General features: G+C 47.9%; 9 protein-coding genes across 9 annotated transcripts; 4 read left to right on the top strand and 5 right to left on the bottom strand.

Annotated features, from left to right (window-relative positions):
* Positions 1 to 211: 211 nt before the first annotated feature.
* Positions 212 to 1,291, bottom strand: F5891DRAFT_959772 (chromatin associated protein KTI12; the record flags this gene model as incomplete). Its single annotated transcript, XM_041375678.1, has 4 exons — positions 212 to 740; positions 791 to 870; positions 928 to 1,088; positions 1,138 to 1,291. The coding sequence occupies 4 exons, from the start codon at positions 1,289 to 1,291 to the stop codon at positions 212 to 214; spliced, it is 924 nt and encodes a 307-aa protein (XP_041221198.1).
* Positions 1,292 to 1,321: 30 nt separating this feature from the next.
* F5891DRAFT_654876 (uncharacterized protein) lies at positions 1,322 to 2,447 on the top strand. Its single transcript, XM_041372658.1, has 4 exons — positions 1,322 to 1,463; positions 1,518 to 1,942; positions 2,016 to 2,159; positions 2,223 to 2,447. Exons 2-4 carry the CDS (start codon positions 1,594 to 1,596, stop codon positions 2,351 to 2,353), a joined length of 624 nt encoding a protein of 207 aa, XP_041221199.1. The 5' UTR covers positions 1,322 to 1,463; positions 1,518 to 1,593; the 3' UTR covers positions 2,354 to 2,447.
* A 2,215-nt stretch (positions 2,448 to 4,662) lies between these two features.
* Positions 4,663 to 6,795, top strand: F5891DRAFT_959762 (laccase; the record flags this gene model as incomplete). The annotated part of the gene is made up of 12 exons (XM_041375677.1): positions 4,663 to 4,787; positions 4,838 to 4,889; positions 4,941 to 5,009; positions 5,065 to 5,214; positions 5,265 to 5,349; positions 5,399 to 5,426; positions 5,479 to 6,187; positions 6,240 to 6,260; positions 6,314 to 6,462; positions 6,525 to 6,548; positions 6,608 to 6,669; positions 6,722 to 6,795. The coding sequence occupies 12 exons, from the start codon at positions 4,663 to 4,665 to the stop codon at positions 6,793 to 6,795; spliced, it is 1,548 nt and encodes a 515-aa protein (XP_041221200.1).
* Positions 6,796 to 6,964: 169 nt separating this feature from the next.
* F5891DRAFT_654832 (thiamine pyrophosphate enzyme, N-terminal TPP binding domain-containing protein) lies at positions 6,965 to 9,402 on the bottom strand. The gene is made up of 6 exons (XM_041372657.1): positions 8,951 to 9,402; positions 8,765 to 8,894; positions 8,609 to 8,711; positions 8,413 to 8,555; positions 7,456 to 8,360; positions 6,965 to 7,399 (listed from the first exon to the last, which is right to left on the bottom strand). The coding sequence occupies exons 1-6, from the start codon at positions 9,200 to 9,202 to the stop codon at positions 7,106 to 7,108; spliced, it is 1,827 nt and encodes a 608-aa protein (XP_041221201.1). The 5' UTR covers positions 9,203 to 9,402; the 3' UTR covers positions 6,965 to 7,105.
* Positions 9,403 to 9,819: 417 nt separating this feature from the next.
* F5891DRAFT_1057333 (NADP-dependent oxidoreductase domain-containing protein) lies at positions 9,820 to 11,741 on the top strand. Its single transcript, XM_041362736.1, has 12 exons — positions 9,820 to 10,141; positions 10,197 to 10,240; positions 10,288 to 10,338; positions 10,388 to 10,459; positions 10,506 to 10,606; positions 10,655 to 10,780; positions 10,831 to 10,845; positions 10,894 to 10,987; positions 11,046 to 11,132; positions 11,185 to 11,256; positions 11,313 to 11,367; positions 11,415 to 11,741. The coding sequence occupies exons 1-12, from the start codon at positions 9,862 to 9,864 to the stop codon at positions 11,537 to 11,539; spliced, it is 1,122 nt and encodes a 373-aa protein (XP_041221202.1). The 5' UTR covers positions 9,820 to 9,861; the 3' UTR covers positions 11,540 to 11,741.
* A 569-nt stretch (positions 11,742 to 12,310) lies between these two features.
* Positions 12,311 to 13,221, bottom strand: F5891DRAFT_655062 (uncharacterized protein). Its single transcript, XM_041372659.1, has 5 exons — positions 13,115 to 13,221; positions 12,724 to 13,057; positions 12,633 to 12,660; positions 12,513 to 12,588; positions 12,311 to 12,458 (listed from the first exon to the last, which is right to left on the bottom strand). The coding sequence occupies exons 2-4, from the start codon at positions 13,024 to 13,026 to the stop codon at positions 12,533 to 12,535; spliced, it is 387 nt and encodes a 128-aa protein (XP_041221203.1). The 5' UTR covers positions 13,027 to 13,057; positions 13,115 to 13,221; the 3' UTR covers positions 12,311 to 12,458; positions 12,513 to 12,532.
* Positions 13,222 to 13,391: 170 nt separating this feature from the next.
* F5891DRAFT_1175509 (uncharacterized protein) lies at positions 13,392 to 15,234 on the bottom strand (the record flags this gene model as incomplete). The annotated part of the gene is made up of 12 exons (XM_041365721.1): positions 13,392 to 13,427; positions 13,479 to 13,487; positions 13,544 to 13,570; positions 13,624 to 13,684; positions 13,731 to 13,740; positions 13,783 to 13,820; positions 13,855 to 13,923; positions 14,193 to 14,246; positions 14,328 to 14,457; positions 14,633 to 14,704; positions 15,098 to 15,102; positions 15,151 to 15,234. 9 exons carry the CDS (start codon positions 15,232 to 15,234, stop codon positions 13,637 to 13,639), a joined length of 510 nt encoding a protein of 169 aa, XP_041221204.1. The 3' UTR covers positions 13,392 to 13,427; positions 13,479 to 13,487; positions 13,544 to 13,570; positions 13,624 to 13,636.
* Positions 15,235 to 15,671: 437 nt separating this feature from the next.
* F5891DRAFT_1281004 (uncharacterized protein) lies at positions 15,672 to 16,379 on the bottom strand (the record flags this gene model as incomplete). Its single annotated transcript, XM_041370444.1, has 3 exons — positions 16,187 to 16,379; positions 15,810 to 16,014; positions 15,672 to 15,755 (listed from the first exon to the last, which is right to left on the bottom strand). Exons 1-3 carry the CDS (start codon positions 16,219 to 16,221, stop codon positions 15,672 to 15,674), a joined length of 324 nt encoding a protein of 107 aa, XP_041221205.1. The 5' UTR covers positions 16,222 to 16,379.
* Positions 16,380 to 16,504: 125 nt separating this feature from the next.
* F5891DRAFT_1151230 (isoprenoid synthase domain-containing protein) lies at positions 16,505 to 17,733 on the top strand. Its single transcript, XM_041365145.1, has 5 exons — positions 16,505 to 16,555; positions 16,611 to 17,090; positions 17,143 to 17,294; positions 17,346 to 17,641; positions 17,701 to 17,733. The coding sequence occupies exons 1-4, from the start codon at positions 16,514 to 16,516 to the stop codon at positions 17,617 to 17,619; spliced, it is 948 nt and encodes a 315-aa protein (XP_041221206.1). The 5' UTR covers positions 16,505 to 16,513; the 3' UTR covers positions 17,620 to 17,641; positions 17,701 to 17,733.
* Positions 17,734 to 17,822: the final 89 nt, after the last annotated feature.

Consider the following 17,822-nt stretch of genomic DNA (forward strand, 5'->3'; position numbering starts at 1 on the left):
ATCCTCCGAAGCACCAAGGAGAATACTTTCTTACGAAGGTAAATGCTGCGATTCATCTATAAAGACTCTACGAGAAAGTGACACTGCATGAGAGATCGTGTTCACCTGAGTTAATTATTTGATCTTGGATGCGCGTACCACATTACAAGCCCTGTGTTGTATTACTCCCGGGATTCTAAAACCCTCTTGTTTTGGATGCTCAACGTGCAAGTCACCTTGCAACACCCAAGCCCTCCTCCAAGAACTCTGCAAACGCACGTCCCACACCCTCCTCTCCCCAATCCACGCTCCCTTTTTCCGTGCTTCCCAATGTCACAGCTTTCCGGCGCGCAGCCACGAATTGGCGCTTGAGCCGTTGCAGCTCTGATAGTGTCAGTGCACGATGCGGGAGTGTTAAGCGAACATGGAGAACAGAACTATCATCGGCACTGGTATTCGAACTAGGCTCAAGCGAATCGATGATGAGGACGATAGGCCCCCCGAGCGGGCCAGCAGCCTGAGAAGCCATGAGCGCAGAAACCAATGCGTTTGTCGTATGCTCCAGAGTGCGGAGGGCGTCTGTAGGTGCTTTGGGTGTGATCTGGGTGCCGACGTTTGGAGGTTTGACGATACCAGTTGTGACTGCATCTGATATGCGTCCGAGTGGGGGTGTTGGGTCGTCCCAGGGGATGGTGAAGAGTGGAGCGTCCCAGCGGACCATGGATGAGGGTTCTTCGAAGCGTTGTATGAGAGCGTCGAGGCTGTCTCGAGCTTAGGAATGGGTGGGGAGATAAAAAGGGGAAAGACTGACGTTTGAGGTTTATATCTCTTCCCATCTCTTCGTTCATCGTTCCATTTCTGACATTGATCAGGCGTAGCAAGTACATAGACCTACTTTTCTCAACTGCGTTAGTTGCGCGAGTGAGAATATCGTGATCTATTACACACCGTAGCGACCCTTACTCCAGCCTCTCGGGCCTTGCAATACAGTTGGTACCTAAACCCCTTGATGTAGTTCATCCCGTCTACGATGAGGATTGTGTCTTTGGCGATGTGCCTTGTGATAGCGGTGAATAGAGTTGCGCGGGCGATCTTTTCTTGAAGGGAGTCTAATTTTCGGGGGTCAGTCTGAAGGGAAGGAAGAAGATGGGACAATACCATCATATGACACGCGATCAACGGCCAAGTCATCATCCGAGATGACTTTTATTTTGAGCTGAGGGCTTGAATTTGATGAGAGAAAGTCGTGGATTTGGGCTGCGCGGGTTGATTTTCCAGAGGAGGGGTAACCTGAGATGGTGATGAGGGCCATTGAACGAGCCGAAGATCACATTTTCGGTTCTGACAAATCATCTTGATCGACGTCTTCCTCGACTTGTTACTAACAATCTAAAGACAGCTAATGCAACACTCAACATATCCCCGTATATGCATCAGTACAATGCAAAACATAGTAAAAGTACCCATTTCTATCAGTGATCGTAGTATGTTTACTATTCTGGCACTCCGGCGAATATTACGCTAACAAAGTTGACCAGATTCCGGACCTTGAAATTCGAAACCTCGTACCATATTCCCTAACACCGACCACTCTACCATCGTCCTCGGGCCAGAATGTTTTCGATATTATTGCTGAGCGTCAGCAGCAGTTGCCAGTTGAATGCAGTATTGCATGAGATCTCAGGCCTGCCGGAAGCTGTCACTGTGGTTGGGGTAAAAAATCATCATCAACGACTTGTTGAAAAGAAGGACAAGTCACAAGATCACTTGGTCAACGAATTCGCAGAAGGGACTCATTACTATTGGCGCTTTCCAGCTGAACTCCTGTTTAAAATCTTCCACCATTGTCTTCCGGACACTGGGCCAAACACCCAAGGCTTTACTCCCCTGCTAAGGCTAACAACTTCAAGGCTGTTAATAACAATATGTCGACGATGGAGGGAGGCTGCTACAAGCATACCCGGTCTGTGGTGCAGGTTGCATGGCTTATGACGTGTGGCTCAAGCATCCACGGGGACTCGTGTTCTCGTTGGTAGTCAAGTGTTACCAGGACCAATCATTCGAATACACCACGGCGCCTCCTTCATCCTTATATGAATCAAATTTCGTCTCTATCGGTTTCTTCTGCGATGCCGACAAACCCGAACTTTTGAAGGATGTTACGTATACTTGGTGTGCAGGTAAATCGTGTCTATTGCGACTTCAACATGATACTGACATCTCATTTGGTCTATGAAATGCAGTTGTCTTATTCTATGGTATGAACAAGAGCGCAAGTACGATGTTACTACAGACGGGCGATGCAAGCCAAGGAAGCCCCAGTGTCATAACCTCAAGGGTAACGTGTCCAGTTTATTCATTTATTGACAACTGAATGGAGTCCAAGTTCAATACTGTGATGGTCTACGAGGTGCACTGATTGTCTACGACACACCAGATCCATATTTTTTCTCGCATGATATTGATAATGGTCATGGTCAGTGAACTCGGAGAAATGGATTGCGTTTCTGACATTTAAACGAAGAGTTCAAGTACCATCATCGGATCGGCAAGCAAACCCGATGAATCAATACCTGTGATGTAACCGGCTCCGACTTTGCAAGTATATCATGATGCTCCATCGCCTCTGGATACAAGTCCAAAGACAAGTAAATCCTGAATCAGTACTTGTCAGCGGTGTCAGGGGCTATCAAGAGGGGCCTGATATGCCTTGCGCTGTCATATCAACATTCAGTCATACGAGCGGTATCGTTTCCGCTGAGTACTTTGAGTCAACATGGCTTGCAAGCCTAACGACATTTATATCCTCGGTTGGTGACTATAATCATAAAGCTCACTATCATCGAAGTTGATGGCCAATACTCGTGGTCGACTCCATCTAGATCTACGCTACAGAACAGTGTTCCTTCATTCTCGAGATCAATCAGCCTGCTGGCCACTATTGGATGCATACAGTTCAGAATTTAGGATCAAAGTCCGCGGCCATCTTGGGCTATGCAGGTTCTTGCGATGTGGATCCCGAGATCAGGACAATTCCAGACTCGGTCGCTCTGAATGAGACTGACCTACACCCTTATATCCGCCTCCTCCTCTTTTGATCAAGGAAGATGGCGTAGACGCCAAGTTCCATCTGATTCTTGAGAAAAATGAGACCAATTTCAGCTTCCACATCAATGGTGTTCAGTGCACTTCACATAGTGTCCCAGTTTTACTGCAGCTACTGGGCGGTGATGTGACGGGTTCGGATCTGGCACCTCATGACTCTGTATACACTCTTCTGCGGGACAAAGTTCTTGGAACGCTAATGATCCCCAATGCTTCCCTGTGAGTCCTTCTCATAATCGCCTATGCACATGCCTTTGGTTGACAACAGACCGACCCTCTAACAGCGTCCATTCTACCTCTATGGGGTGCGTCTTCAGATACCATCTATGTATGCACATACAACAGATGGTTTACAGCTTCGCTGTCATTAGTTATAATTACATCAACCCTGCCATGCACGATCCCGTGACTACTGGAGTTGGTGACTATGTAACTATTCGCTTCATCACAGCTGATCTCGAAGATTGGTCCTGGGCTAATTTTACATTCCTTTGTACCATCCCCGATGACCGGACATGTACTCGATTTGCCATCAGTATACTTAGTTGTGCTGGTACCTACCCGTGGGTCGCGCCGCCGATACTCGTGGTTCCTTGCAACCTTCAAGTTCCTTCATCGATCCTCAGAGGTATGCATCGATCGTCCTTACATCTAGTTCCGTCTCTAGTTCTGTAGAAATAGGAATACTTGTGACCTATTATAGTCTGCATCTTGACTACCTTCCTTTGCAGATTACCCGGAATGATAACAGCGCCTCCGAAAAGTTGCAGACATCTCACCTGTCCTCGGTGGTCATCACGATTCACACCCTCGATCGTAAGGAGTTCGAACATCTTCCATACCACGAGCACTTGATGACAATAAGCCGCCGGAGTGTCATCCAGCGAATCAAATCCCACTGGTAAACAATGGTATGGCTCCCTGAAATACCGAGATATAATAAAACTTAGCCTATCTATCACTTTCATCCTTCAGGTGTGTGCAAGGTGCATTGGATGTGCGCCGACATCATGATGAGTGACGTGGCGCACATGGCGGTTGCAACCAACGTACATAAGTCGACGCTGCTCACACTCAGTCATTAAGCAACTACCACACAACTTATTGCCACTGCTCCACATTTGAAATACTCCGAAGCATGTTCATCCTAGTGATGTTGCTTCTTCACGCGATGCTAGGTTTTCATCTTTGTCGCAAGAACATTCCGAAGAGGCTGGAACCTTATTCCGACGCTTCAGGGAATTCACGCGCCACTTATAAAGGCTAGCCAGCACCGAGAAAATTGCAAGATCTAAGAGCTTGTACTACCTCGTGGCGCTGAGGTGAGTATCATATGTAGTTTGGAGCTAAGTAGTCTTGTCGTTTCGTTCTACCATGTATCCAACTTGATCAGTGCTGACATACAGGTGGGAGGCCACTAGTAGGACGATATTGCCACTGAAGATGGTTGCTTTGTAGTCGACAACTTCGATCCACGGCCCGGAAAAGAAGCAGGGCGAGGCTCAGATTCAAAAGGTGATTACAAAGTGCACTACTTAAGCAAAAAAGATGTGCTGCATTTCGCTCATCCTCCGGGTCATGATTCAACACTATATATTGCTGTGCGTTCTGACAAGTCTCCAGAGTTACGCCGTTACGATTGGTCCAGTTGCTGACCTAGTCATCGCAAATGCTCAAATATCTCCCGACGGATTCATCAAGTCGTCAGTTTGTGTATAATTTTTATCCTGCTTGATTACTGAGGTCATGGCAGGGCGGTTCTTGCTGGCGGCACTCTCCCAGGGCCTATCATTACGGGTCAGAAAGTGAGATTACTTTGTGCATACGAACTCTCGGTGATCTTATGTGCTTTTAAGGGGGACACATTCAAAATCAACGTGACCAATCATTTAAATGACGAAACAATGCTCACAGGTACCAGCATCGTAAGCACTAATTGGTTGAAACATAGAGCGTTTGATAATATTCTACCCTGGACAGCACTGGCATGGCCTATTCCAACGTCATAGTAACCAAATGGACGGCGCAGCATTTGTGACGCAATGCCCGATCTCTCCTGGTCATTCTTTTCTGTACGAGTTCAATGCTGGCGAACAAGTAGGGACCTACTGGTACCACTCTCATTATGGAGTTCGTGTTCCGATTTATTCACTTACAATCAATTACTGAACGAAATTCAGGTCCAATACTGTGACGGTTTACGAGGTGCACTGATCATCTACGACCCACAAGATCCGTACCGCTTCCTGTATGATATTGATGATGGTCAGTGAACCAGACAAAGTGAAATATCAGTTCTGACACCTAAGCGAAGAGTCTACGGTTATCACGCTGATGGACTGGTAAGCCAAAGCCAACGGTTCTTTCGAATGGTTAACTCAGTTCCATTTGCAGGTACCACGTACCATCTCCTCAAGTCCAGAGACAGGTGGTTCCAGACTCGGTGCTTATCAATGGTGTCGGAAGTTATCCAGGAGTGCAAGACACGCCTTACGCCATCATCAACGTTCAACCATACAAGCGATATCGATTCCGCTTACTGAACATGGCGTGCAAGCCCAACTATGTTTTCTCGATCGATGACCATAAGCTTATCATAATCGAAGCTGATGGTCAATACGTCGAGCCGCTCATCGTCGACTCTATCCAGATTTACGCCGCACAGAGGTACTCCTTCATTCTTGAAACAAATCGGCCTGTCGACAACTATTGGGTGCATGCGGTCCCCAACTTAGGTATAAGCTCCATGGCCATCTTACGATATGCAGGCTCTCCGGATGCAGACCCTGAGATCAGGCTAACTCCAAACCCGGTCGCTCTACAAGAAACTGACTTACACCCGTTGTATCTACCTCTGCCTATGCTGCTTCAGGAAGACGGCGCAGCCATCAAGCTGAATATCGTTCTTGGACAAAATGAGACCAATTTCAACTTTCTTGTCAACGGCGTGCAGTACACTTCTCCTACTATCCCTGTCCTACTACAGTTGTTGAACGGTGATGTGTCGACTTCTGAAATGGCAACCAATGGTTCCATATATTTTCTACCAAGGAACAGGGTTATCGAGATTTCATGGATTCCTGATTTAGCCCCAGCTCGACCTGTAAGTCCCAAAATATCATGTACCTGCATGCCCTCAACTGAAACTTCAACAGCATCCATTTCATTTGCACGGGGTATATCTTTACACGTCATCTATGCACATCCCATACTAATAAATGGTTCTTAGCACAAATTCGCTGTCATCAGAAGTGCGGGCAGTAGCAGATACAACTACATCAACCCCGTATTGCGCGATACAGTGAACACAGGCTTTATCGGTGACTACGTGACCATCCGGTTCATCACTGATAATCCTGGGCCGTGGCTGTTGCACTGGTAAGCATAGTTCGTGATACCTCATCGTCGATGATGTTGATGACTTTGGGACTTTTGTGTAGTCACATCGATTGGCATCTATACTCGTGAGTTGCTTGTTTCTTTTGCGGAGCCTGGACGGACTTTTTGATTTGTATGAGCGTAGCGGGATGGCTTTGGTATTTGCGGAGGCTTCTCAAGATGTGGCGGCTTCGCAGCCTCTCAGTGGTGAGTACATCGCACCACGGACTATTAGAGCTGGTCTGACGATCAGCGGTAGATTCTTCGAAGCAGCTATGTCCGATATATTATAGCCTTCCTCAACAAAATTTCTCTCTTCCACCTTCAAACTGATCCATATGATTGTCTTGCAAACCTCTGAGTTATCAAAAACTCATTTAGAGACTCTCAATGTTCTCGTAAAGTTAGAGAGATAAACTTTGGCCGTTCTAAGAACGCCTATCATTTATTGCAAAGTCTTAATTCATGTAGTAAAAATATACCGACAATCAATCTATGGAGGTCGCACATCATCTATCGACGATGGGACGTCCAATGTATTCATGACGTTCGTTAAATTCTAGGGGTATAAACGCAAATGCAACCAACCAATTTTACAGCATAGACCCGATGACAACCAGCGCACCTTCTGTATCCTCGCGACTCAAATACTCTCCAATACACACTCCACGATCGCACACCGCCGCTCTTCGACCACGATTCGCACAGCTTCCGTCATCGTCTCCCACAGGGAATCACCCGCAGCGACGCGTTTTCCCCACGCCCATCCCCCAGTCGCAGCCACTGCGATACCCACGTAGTCTGGCATGTCAGGCCCAAAGCCCACTGTAAGCTGGTTTCCAGTAACCTTGGAGCCGTGCCCCTCGGGGTGTATACCCAACATGGAGAGTTTTGGTGATTTCCAGCCTCCGTTGTTCAAAACGATGGTCAGGAAGGGCTGTCGTTCAATGCGTCCTCAGAACCCATTACTCAATATCAGTAAGTGGCACTCACCGTTTCATACCGCCTCGCCATCCAGAACGCACTGCTAGGTGCCCCAAACAAGAACGTACCGTCACCCACCACGGAAACTACCAGTTCGTACCCCACCTTCCCTGCACCCTTGCCTGCATTTACCCCTCCTAGAACCGCACCAACGCCCGCACCTAATGCCCAGCCGAGCGACGAGCCGCCGGAGCTCAACATGCCCAAAGGCGTGTCAGGATGCAGATGTGACCATGAAAGCGGGTAGTTACTGATAGTCTCGTTCAGGTAAAGTGTGCTCGCGGGATGCGGGACCTTATTCTCCACCGCTGTACGCAGAGCCCCGAAGATGCGCGAGGGCAGATACGGCACATTCGGTTCGGACATGACTGCCTCCGCGTTACGCATGTCTGCGATGAACGCATCGTGAATCGCCTGTGTGCTCCTAGAACGCGTGTAGTATCCCGTCGCTGAGCCTGTGCTCCCGGAGTTCAGGAGTTGGAAGAGCGCGACTTCAGCGTTGGCACGGGAAACAAGCTCTGCCACGCCGGCGACGTGCTCCATCCCGATGGTTTCTTTGAGAGGGTCGCCAGAGTCGATTACGAAGATGCGGGCGTCATCGCTGGGGCGCTCGGGGTTGCCTCGATTGTCCTTGTTTATTGGGATCCATGGTACCTCTGCATCGATTACGAGGATTACGTCTGCTGTGCTGAGCAGCGGGGTGTGTGTGCCAGGTGCGAGGAAGGAAACGCCCACGAAGAATGGATGCGAGAGAGATACGTTGGTAGCGCTGGGGCAGGTCACAAATACAGGAATAGCCATCAGCCGGGAAAGCATCTCTAAGGCACCGACGGCTGCAGGATTCCGTCCAATGTATGACGTGATGATAAGCGGGTTGTTTGCCTGAGCCAGGGCGTCACCAATTACGTTCACGGCTGCAAGCACGATAAGTACAATCCAGTGGTCTCACTTACTATGGTAATTTACCTGAGGGGGAGAGTGCGCTTGGCTCGATGGAAGGCCATTTGTAAAGAGATGCGGATGAGTTGAAAAGTGATTCATCGATCTCCTTCTCCAATACCTCCCTGCGTGCCCAAAGATATACTGGCCCTTTTGGTTCGCTTGTGGCTCTGGGGTGCACATTTTAGCCAATCTCGAATTCGACTGAACCAAAGGAGCTTACATTTGAAGGGCACGTCTGACGAGGTGAGGTATATTTTCGGGTGCGTTAATCTGTGCAGTGAAACGCATGTATTGCCTGACAATGGCAGGTTGGTCGGGTACGTCTACGCATAAAGCATCTGAGGTCTGTCTTCAACCAATCAAGTGAGCATCTTACCTTGCATCCAATGAATCCACTCGTTCCTTGACCCCTTCAACTCTCCTTCCATAGTAGACGGGGATGCACCAGCAAACACCAGGATGGGAACTTTTCCTCTACTCGCATTATGGACGGCACCAGCGAGGGCCTATCACCAAGTGTTTGACGACAATGTCCTAGAAGGCCCAGCATATAGGCACTAACCTGAGTTCCGACATCAACATGTACAATGACTGCGGCGGGGGTATTCGTAACCTGCGTAAATGCCTGTGCCGCGCTCAACGCAGCCATTTCATTAGGGCAAGTGACTATTTCGACAGTGGTATTGCCATGGTCGGCGCGTTGGCGCTGGAGGTCTTCGAGGAGTGCAGGGTGATCAGAGCCCCAGTTGACGAATGCGTGGGTGATGCCGACCTGGGCTAGAGTGTGGAAAAAGAGAGAAGATGTGGTGTACATTTTTGGCAACGATGGAGGGCAGCACTAGATGATGAAGTACAGGTGTGTATATATAGTGCTGACTATCCTGGGACCTGTGCCCAGTAGCATGGGATATGATGCACTTTCCTGGATTGACAAGCCGCACAAGCGCAATGCTGTGCGGAGAGGTTAGATGGGTGGGAGATGAACACACAGGACTTGACGGATAAGAGTATTTGATCAGTAGATGAAGAATATACGATTTTTACAACGTAGTAGAAAGAATGTGTTCACGCTGACTTTGACAGCCTTGTCTGGGTTTGATTTGACCTGGTCCGAACTCGACAAGATCTGGTGGATTGTTCAGAAAACAGCTCATTTACTCGCGGGACAATGCATAACGCACGCATTATTCCTTCAAGAACGCCCTGCAAGCCACTGTCGACGTGTAGAACAATATCTGCAGTCCTCCACTCTGACCCATACTGACCGAGATGACTATCGCAATACAAATGATAATCTCATCAAGCAGCATGAAGACAGAAAGCGACGCGGGAAGAATGATGACTTATACGCACGGCCGCCTTTAGCAGTCACGCGCACTGCTTCCGCGGACTCGGAATCCGTTCCGTGCTTATATAGATGACATATATCAACTTGGCGTGAACCTCCTGAGGCCCACTGAGCCACGTCAAACCATGTCGTTCTCACAGAAATATCACCAACTCCCCACATTCGATAAGCATGCTGGAGAGCACGGATCTCTCCAACGTAAGGTCCCGCGAAAAAGGAGGTCTCCTTTCCTCGTCATCGCTATCATTATGTTGTTGGGTGTTTCCATCCCTTGTATAAGGATGGCCAGGTCTAGGGCTTTATTGTCTGCTTGCCATGGCCCGCAGCGTAACTCTTCTACACTGGCTAATCTGCCTTCTCACTATACCTTACCATCGGGAGACAAGATTCCCTCAGTTGCGTTGGGTACGGCAGCGGTAAATGCTTATCAAGTCGGTGTCAAACTAATCATTGATTACAGGTGTATGGCAGGCTAGCCAGGGGGAAGTCGGAAATGCTGTAAAGGTACGTACTCTACGCTTCCTCGAGTACTTACGCTCACGTGCTTTTAGACCGCTTTGTCAACCGGTTATCGACACATCGATGGAGCCTGGATCTATCGTGTACGTCCGAGTCCCTCATCGCGACGAACCCCTTTGACGATAGTTGCAGAACGAAGAAGAAGTCGGTCAAGCTCTCAAAGCGAGTTCTGTACCTCGTGAAGAGCTCTGGCTCACGTCAAAGGTAGTACCTTCGATTCACTCAGTTTTAACTCACTGAATGGCAACAGCTTTGGAACACTTTCCACGCACCTGAGGACATTGAGGCCGCGCTAGATCAATCGCTTACCAAGCTTGGTACAGATTATCTTGACTTGTACTTGATTCACTGGTGAGGCGATTATTCACCAACTTGAGCATTTTGCTGATTCCCAACAAGGCCTGTCGCATTCAAGGAGGGAACTACTGTTTTGGACGAGGATCTTACTGCCGATCCATATCCTACTTGGCAGAAGCTCGAAGAGCTTGTCGACAAGGGTAAAATAAGGAACATCGGTATCAGCAAGTGAGTTCCATCTTTGTCGAGTCGAACGGGTGCTGATATCTCGCCGATAGCTTCAATATAAGAAGGTTCGAATGATTTATGGTTTAAATCAACCTTGTTCAAATCCATCGCAGGATCCAGAATTTGACCGCGAACAATCTGAAATACCAGCCAGCTGTCAATCAAGTCGAGCTCAACTTTTGGAACCCTCAACCCGAGCTATTGCAGGTATGTTTCCAGCTCAGACATGCAGACGCTTGTGCTCGAGTTCACGAGTAATCCGTAGTGGTCGAAGGAGAACGGGCTTCTTCTCGAGGCGTACTCTCCCCTGGGTAGCGACAAGCAAGTCGGAAAGTCCCTTTCTGTCCCTGAGGTACCATTTCACGTCACGAGGACGAGTCTCCGTCGTCTAAACACTCTTACAGGTTAAAGACATCGCATGCAAACTTGGGATCACCCCGGCTCAGGTTATCATCTCGTGGAGTGTCCAGCGCGGTGTATGTCGATATTTCTGTAGCATCGTGTCATAACTCACCTTTCCAAACCTTGACAGACGATCGTCCTGCCGAAGAGCGTGACACCTTCTCGCATCGCAGAGAACCTTGCAGGTGAGAAAGCCAGAATTTCGCGAGGCAGTATCACTCACTCCAACCAGTATTTGAGCTCCCCCAAGAAGACTTTGAGAGGTTGGAGACAGCGGCAACTTCGCACCCTCCGCAGAGGGTGGTCAACCCGAGCGCGGGTTGGAAGTTGCCTTTCGATGTGTTTGACGGGCAGTGAAACATGTGTGGGCTGTTGCTTGATCGACGATTCTTACTACTATGCAACATCTAGGCTAGCGTTGCTAGCAATCTTCCAGAAACAGCTGTCCATCTAGTACTGCTGAAATGCAAAAATAGCGCAAGTTCACCTGACAGGTGCAATATGTTAGACCCCTCTGCAAGGGAAAGCTGACGGTTCACCTACCGGCTCGGGTTTCCTCAAATATATCAAATTAACAGGCTAGCTTGATGATCATGATGGAACCTTCCACCGGCCGAAAGAAGACATAGCTACAGGCACCAGGTAGGGCGACTACAGAAGCTCTGCGTCGGCATCTTTAAATATCATTGAGCTTTGAGGCGCGAGGTATATACTATGATTTCCGAGTTCAATCTCAGGCGATTGGGTGCAGTTTCTTGTAATTGACAAGTACATAAAGGTACAATGTCATGATACCACCCAGCTCCTGTTATCAATGAGTATGATGGATTGGTGACACGAATAAGAATCTTAACAATGAACGTGCGGAGCGATGACGCATGATTAAGGTTACAAAACATATCTGAAGTCCCTGTTTTGCATATCCGTCAAATCAAAAAATTCCTAGTAAAGTTAAGGTATAAACCTTGTATACAAACGGCAATCATCCATTCGGAGAACCCACCTTGTCGACCTTGACTTCTACACGCTTTCCATCCTCGGTGATTCTCTCGATCATGTATTGTTCTTCATCCATCGCCAACAGGCTCAGCATCACGGATCTGGTTCTCTCGGACGAGAACGGCACGGATGATAAGAAGAAGTACCGGACAGACGATGTGACATGCGCCAATCTTCCTAGAGTCACTCGAAGAATAACCTACCGCAGCTTCCACGTGAAGGGGCCAGCTGAGTTGACAATGCAGTATTCTGAGAGCATGATGGCGTTAGGAACAACCTGCAGGTAAATTTTAACTTGAGGAATAACTTCAATAAGTTACATATCACCTACCTTCTTCGTATGACCAGCAGTCAAACACTATTAAGCCACAGCAACGAGAGGATGAACCCAGGCACACTGATCACAGCTAAAGCAATGAGTATACAAACTCACACCAGGCATCAAACGCACTCAGGTACCGGCTGATCAGAAGTCCAGTCTATTATCGTGTAATGAGTGATATTGAAGACAACTAGGTAGATTGCGGAAGTAAGCCACATACCCGATTCGACCAAGGAAGTAAGTTGACTAGCAGGATGCCCAACCACGCTGGGACGAAGTAAATAGCACCAACATATGCTCTGGAATTGGGCCGTCGTGCAGCGAGCCGAACACCAGTCAAGATTGTCAAGACTTCAATGATACCAGGAACACATGACAATAGAGTCGTCTGTAGAGCGCTAAATCCGAACGAAGCGAGGATGAGTGTCTGCTGGTTTGTCAATGAGTTAGGCACATTGTCCAAAGCCGAGACATGATTTGTGCTAGAGTTTGCTGGCTTAGGCGGCAACATCAAGCATCGCATTTTGTAAGCGCATCAGTGCCATTCATCAGAACTAGGTTCCGGACACGTTTAATTAGTTGGTTTGGCAATCACGTGTATGAGAACTTACACCAATAACGCAGGGTCTGTTCCGTCTGAGTGTAGTACAATCAAGAATCCGGCAGTGATCGACCCCCCTCACAAACGCCTAGCAACAGGCGCACAACAAGAAGCCCAGCAAATTTTTTGCATGCTGCATGACATGCAAGTGCAACTGCCCAGACGAAGATATTGAGACTGATGCATGCTGTCATTGAAGTTCATATTAATGATGTGTTTGAAGCCTACCTCATCCATTTCCCGACGGGGAATCTTTGAAGGGCAGGGTTCTGGAGATACTCGAAGACAAGATAACTGAGATAGAACAATGTGCTGTGCCAAGCCTGGAAGGTATATGAGGCCCATGGAAGATTGAGTGGTGTATATCTTCTCACCAATTGTACCTGAAGATAGTTCAGCATCAGGCTCAAGCGTCAACTCCAAGATAAGAACAGTTTACTCATTCGTGGTCAGATGCGTGGCATCCCTGATAACACAGAGTCAGTACCGGGTTGGCTAGTCCTGATACACGACCCTTACTGAATTCCAAGCCTCAAGGATGGCCGCAGAACCCGAGGTTGTCTTGTCCATGAATTGGACTCTGTGCGCGAGTGAGCGCTGATTCGTGGTGAATACAGTCAACATACCAGTAGAGAACTGGACCGCGATCATCATTGATTCAAACAATAGCTGACTCACCACACATCAAAGGCATGATATGTCCATCGATCTTCCTCCTGGAACAAAATCGTACGATGTTGATGTGCATACAGTCTTAGCAACGCGCCTTATTCTCAAAGCCTCGTCGGGACCAAGAGTGGAGATTGAACCAGCGACGAGCTGAGCACCAGGTCAGCATCTTTAGTCGACACAGAAACTCCCTGCATGTTTATGGCCCTGGAGTATACTGGACGATTCCAAACTCATTTTGAGACTCTGGACGTGAACGTGTAGGTGAACTGTGGGTCCAGGAAGAATTTGCACCCTCTGAGACCACGTGTGACCATACCAGCTGCGCATCTGTCTGGTGGCATGATGAGCGAAGTTTGAACACTATCATCACTACGACCTTGTAGTGCCAATTTACAACCCCAATTTGTTGTTCTCACTACGCGGCTATGCGCTCCCGGAGTCGCTGGTAAATCGCTCTTGACGCTAAGTCGCTAACGGTTAACGTTTATAGACCGAGGTCACGGGTTTACATAAATTATGCAAACCACGTTAGCACAAGTAGGGACGCTCACACCTGGGAGCTTACGGTTTATTTTTAAAGCTTCGGGGTACGTAGTCTTTGCGCTGACCTCAGATAGCACGAGCTCGTCGTGGTCGGCGACGTGCGGTTGGACGAGCGAGAAATGCGTGCCATCATCGATCCTGAAAACAACTAGAGATGTGCATTGTGCTCAGTGCCCACGGACACATTTTTCATGAGACACGCTGTCCTACAGGGAAAAAATGGGCTCCCGCTAGAAACAGTGTGCCTCGTGGCATATTTGTTGGTAAGAAGTTTGATGCTTACGATGAGATTATAATGCGCAGAGCAACTTACCCGTCTTGCCATCCTAGATCTTGATATTCTAGCGAGTAGATCACTGCCACCGAATGACTCCTGTCCGGTGGACTGTTTCGCCGGTCAGATCCACTCACATTAATATTGACTACACATACTCGGTGCTTGTGCCCTGTCCGATGACCTTCCCCGTCTCGCCACATGACCTCACTACCCCTTCCGCTTGGAACAGTCTTGCCAATTTTATGCTCCATATTTCTGCCTTGTCATCCTCATCTTGTTAGCCGTGTGCTATCTGTGCGGTGTGTACCGTTTGCTAGGTCCCATAACCGGAGCGAGCCTTCATTCTAAAATGCGATCCGTTCGACACGCAGGTGCACAGAAACCTCTTGTGACAGAATATTTCTATACAGGCTTTTCATCTGCGAGGTGACGCATTGAATCCTACTTTTTTGGACGATAAGGTGGGTGGTGTAACGTTGAGACCTGGAGCGCCGACCATACCTTCTCTAAAAATAAATATATGCTGACGAAAGAAAGATGATACGACGCCATACCGGGGTCTTTTCAAGTGCCAGACTTAGTTTTCCAAATATTGTAAAAGGAAGTTCTACATCAAAAGGACTTCGAAGGGCACACATGTGAACGCGTGAACAGCAGCATCGCGTATCTCCCGTTTATTGACATTCGCGGACTTGCAATATGTGAGTTCATGTTTCGCGATGTAGTTTCGGACTGGCAATACGCAAGTTGATATTTTCTCAGCCACTACATCCTGCAGCGCTCTTCCGACTCCGGCACTTTATGGACTTCGGGTACAGCATCAGAGAAGATTTAGGCGAACTATGCCGTTGAGGCCTTCCAAAGTTCATCTCTATAAGGTATGGTATGACCTATATTTGACTAGCTGGACCGAGCCACTCTTATCAGTTTATCTCAACGGTATAGGCTCGAACAGATCTTATCGTCCATGTCAGAAATATCGGTGGAGTTACAAAATTTCGTAGTCATTTCGCTGACTTGGCTCGTATTCTGCTTCCAAGGCTGTGAATGAGGCCTATAAACATGCGCTCGGAAGTCACTGATGAAGCTCGAGCGCTTGAGCAGGCAGGACATCCATAGCGACGTGGAATAAAAGTGGAAATATAGTATGTTCTTTTTGCTGATATGATACTTGTTAATTCTATGAAATCGCAGATAGATGTATATCACATACCTCCCATAAACGAATGACATCAGTTGTGCGTTCAGCTGCTTCAAGTAGTATACCTACCTCTTCATAACGAGAAAACTCATACTTCGCATCTTTCTTGTTCACCTCGAGTTCCTTGCGCAAGCGTTCCTCTGTGGATTCCAGTGTTGGGGACCGTACCACTGGTTCAGAGACAATGATGGTTGGAGTCGGAGGGATAGCGCTATTACTAACAAAAGATGAGTGCCGCATAGTTACATTGAGGCTGCTCATGCGGCCAAATCCAGCAGATAAGGACCGAGAGGCTATCGCTGTCGAGTTGGTAAGCACATGCTGTGATACTGAGGTTATGCCAGATAGTTCCAGTCAGGTCTGCGTCTTGCCGACTTTAATGGACATACGAAACGAAGTCATCTGCACCCAAAAATTGCGTCATCCATAGTATAACCTGGGGCCATTTACAGGGGATTACGATAAAGTGCACAAATCTATTGTAAATCTCGAACCCAACGAGTTGAAATGAATTTGGTTATATCCGAATCGAATCGAGTTCACATCGAGTCTAACTTGCCTCGACGGCAACACTAATGTCACCGGGACGAATAGTCAAACATTATAACCGACACGACCATCTTGATCATGCTCGGCTAATGGGATATAAGTATCAAGTGCATGAAACACATTCCAATCATTCTCTCACTAAATCTCCTGTCTGCCAGCTTATCGCAATGTCAACTAACACACACTCCATATCTACTTTCGATGGTGGTGTCCGTATATCCCCTCTACCACGTTGTCATGCCCTGAATGTTCTCTTGAATATAGGTCCTAGCAAGCATCCGCCAGTCCATCGCTGATTTTCTTCGGCGTTGCGGTTTGAAATACATGGACGTCACAATCGATGAAGCATACCATTCTGAATGCTGCCAGGAGGCAATCAACCGTGGCTTTCCGATGGACGGGAAATATTCCATCCACGAATACATGGACGTCGGTGTGGCCATGGCGTCCAACGCTTACACCCACCTTCCTGATGCAGCCAGGATGTGGATGTGCCTGTTCACTGCTATCGCCACCCGCATTGATGACAAGGTGGTCAGGGGAGAAGACATGATTGATGTCTACCATTTCAATGAGCGGTTTGTGAGCTGCCAACCACAGGGTGATCCAATTCTGAACGCACTCGATGTGATCTTGCGTGAGATCGCTAGTCTTCATTCCCCGCTGGTATCGAGTCTTATAACCGCGTCCACGCTCAACTTTATGGTTGCAAACTGCCTTGATTTTGAGACTGAAGACATGCAGGTATGGTTTATATCTGAATCACGGATTGATTATATTTTGACCGGTATCGTAGATCTCGCCCAAGGCTCCCTTGTACCCAGAGTATTCCAGGCTTCTATCAGGCTTGGTGGATGGATATGTCTTATTTATCTTCCCTTCCATGCTCCCAACCACAGAATACATTCAATGCATGCCGTATCTAAGGATTGTCGTAAACCACACAAAGTAAGTACATTGATCACTTTCTGTCAGGCTTCCTAACCTGCCGTCATTCAGTGATATACTATCTTACTACAAGGAAGAGATGCAAGGCGACAACGCAAACTACTTGTCACTCATGGCAGCCTCTCGTACCTCCACCAAGCAGGATGCTCTGCTCGAACTGATTGAGAAGACTGTACAAGCGCATCACAATATCCTCGAATGCCTCAGACCTGGTTCAGAGGCCTATGATGCCTACGTCAGTTTTTTCGAAGGATATATCAAATTCCATGTTGCCGTGAAAAGGTACAAGCTGAAAGATATCATGGCAGAGATGTCCTCTTCTTGATGGATGTCCATTCCCCTCCTTGGTATGATACTTCCGACTTTCTACATTGATCACCATATCTTAACTTGGCCACTTGTGCAGCTGTGCCCTCGCGCTGTCTGTCAGTGGGGGTGTTACTTGACTTATCTTCATATACTTTGCTCGCTTCGTACGCTCTTCAGGCTTAGGGTGTTACTAGTATACAACGTTGAATGGTTCATATA

This window comes from Suillus fuscotomentosus, assembly GCF_016647785.1.
Source record: "Suillus fuscotomentosus strain FC203 chromosome Unknown F5891scaffold_64, whole genome shotgun sequence".
Taxonomy (NCBI): Eukaryota; Fungi; Basidiomycota; class Agaricomycetes; order Boletales; family Suillaceae; genus Suillus; species Suillus fuscotomentosus.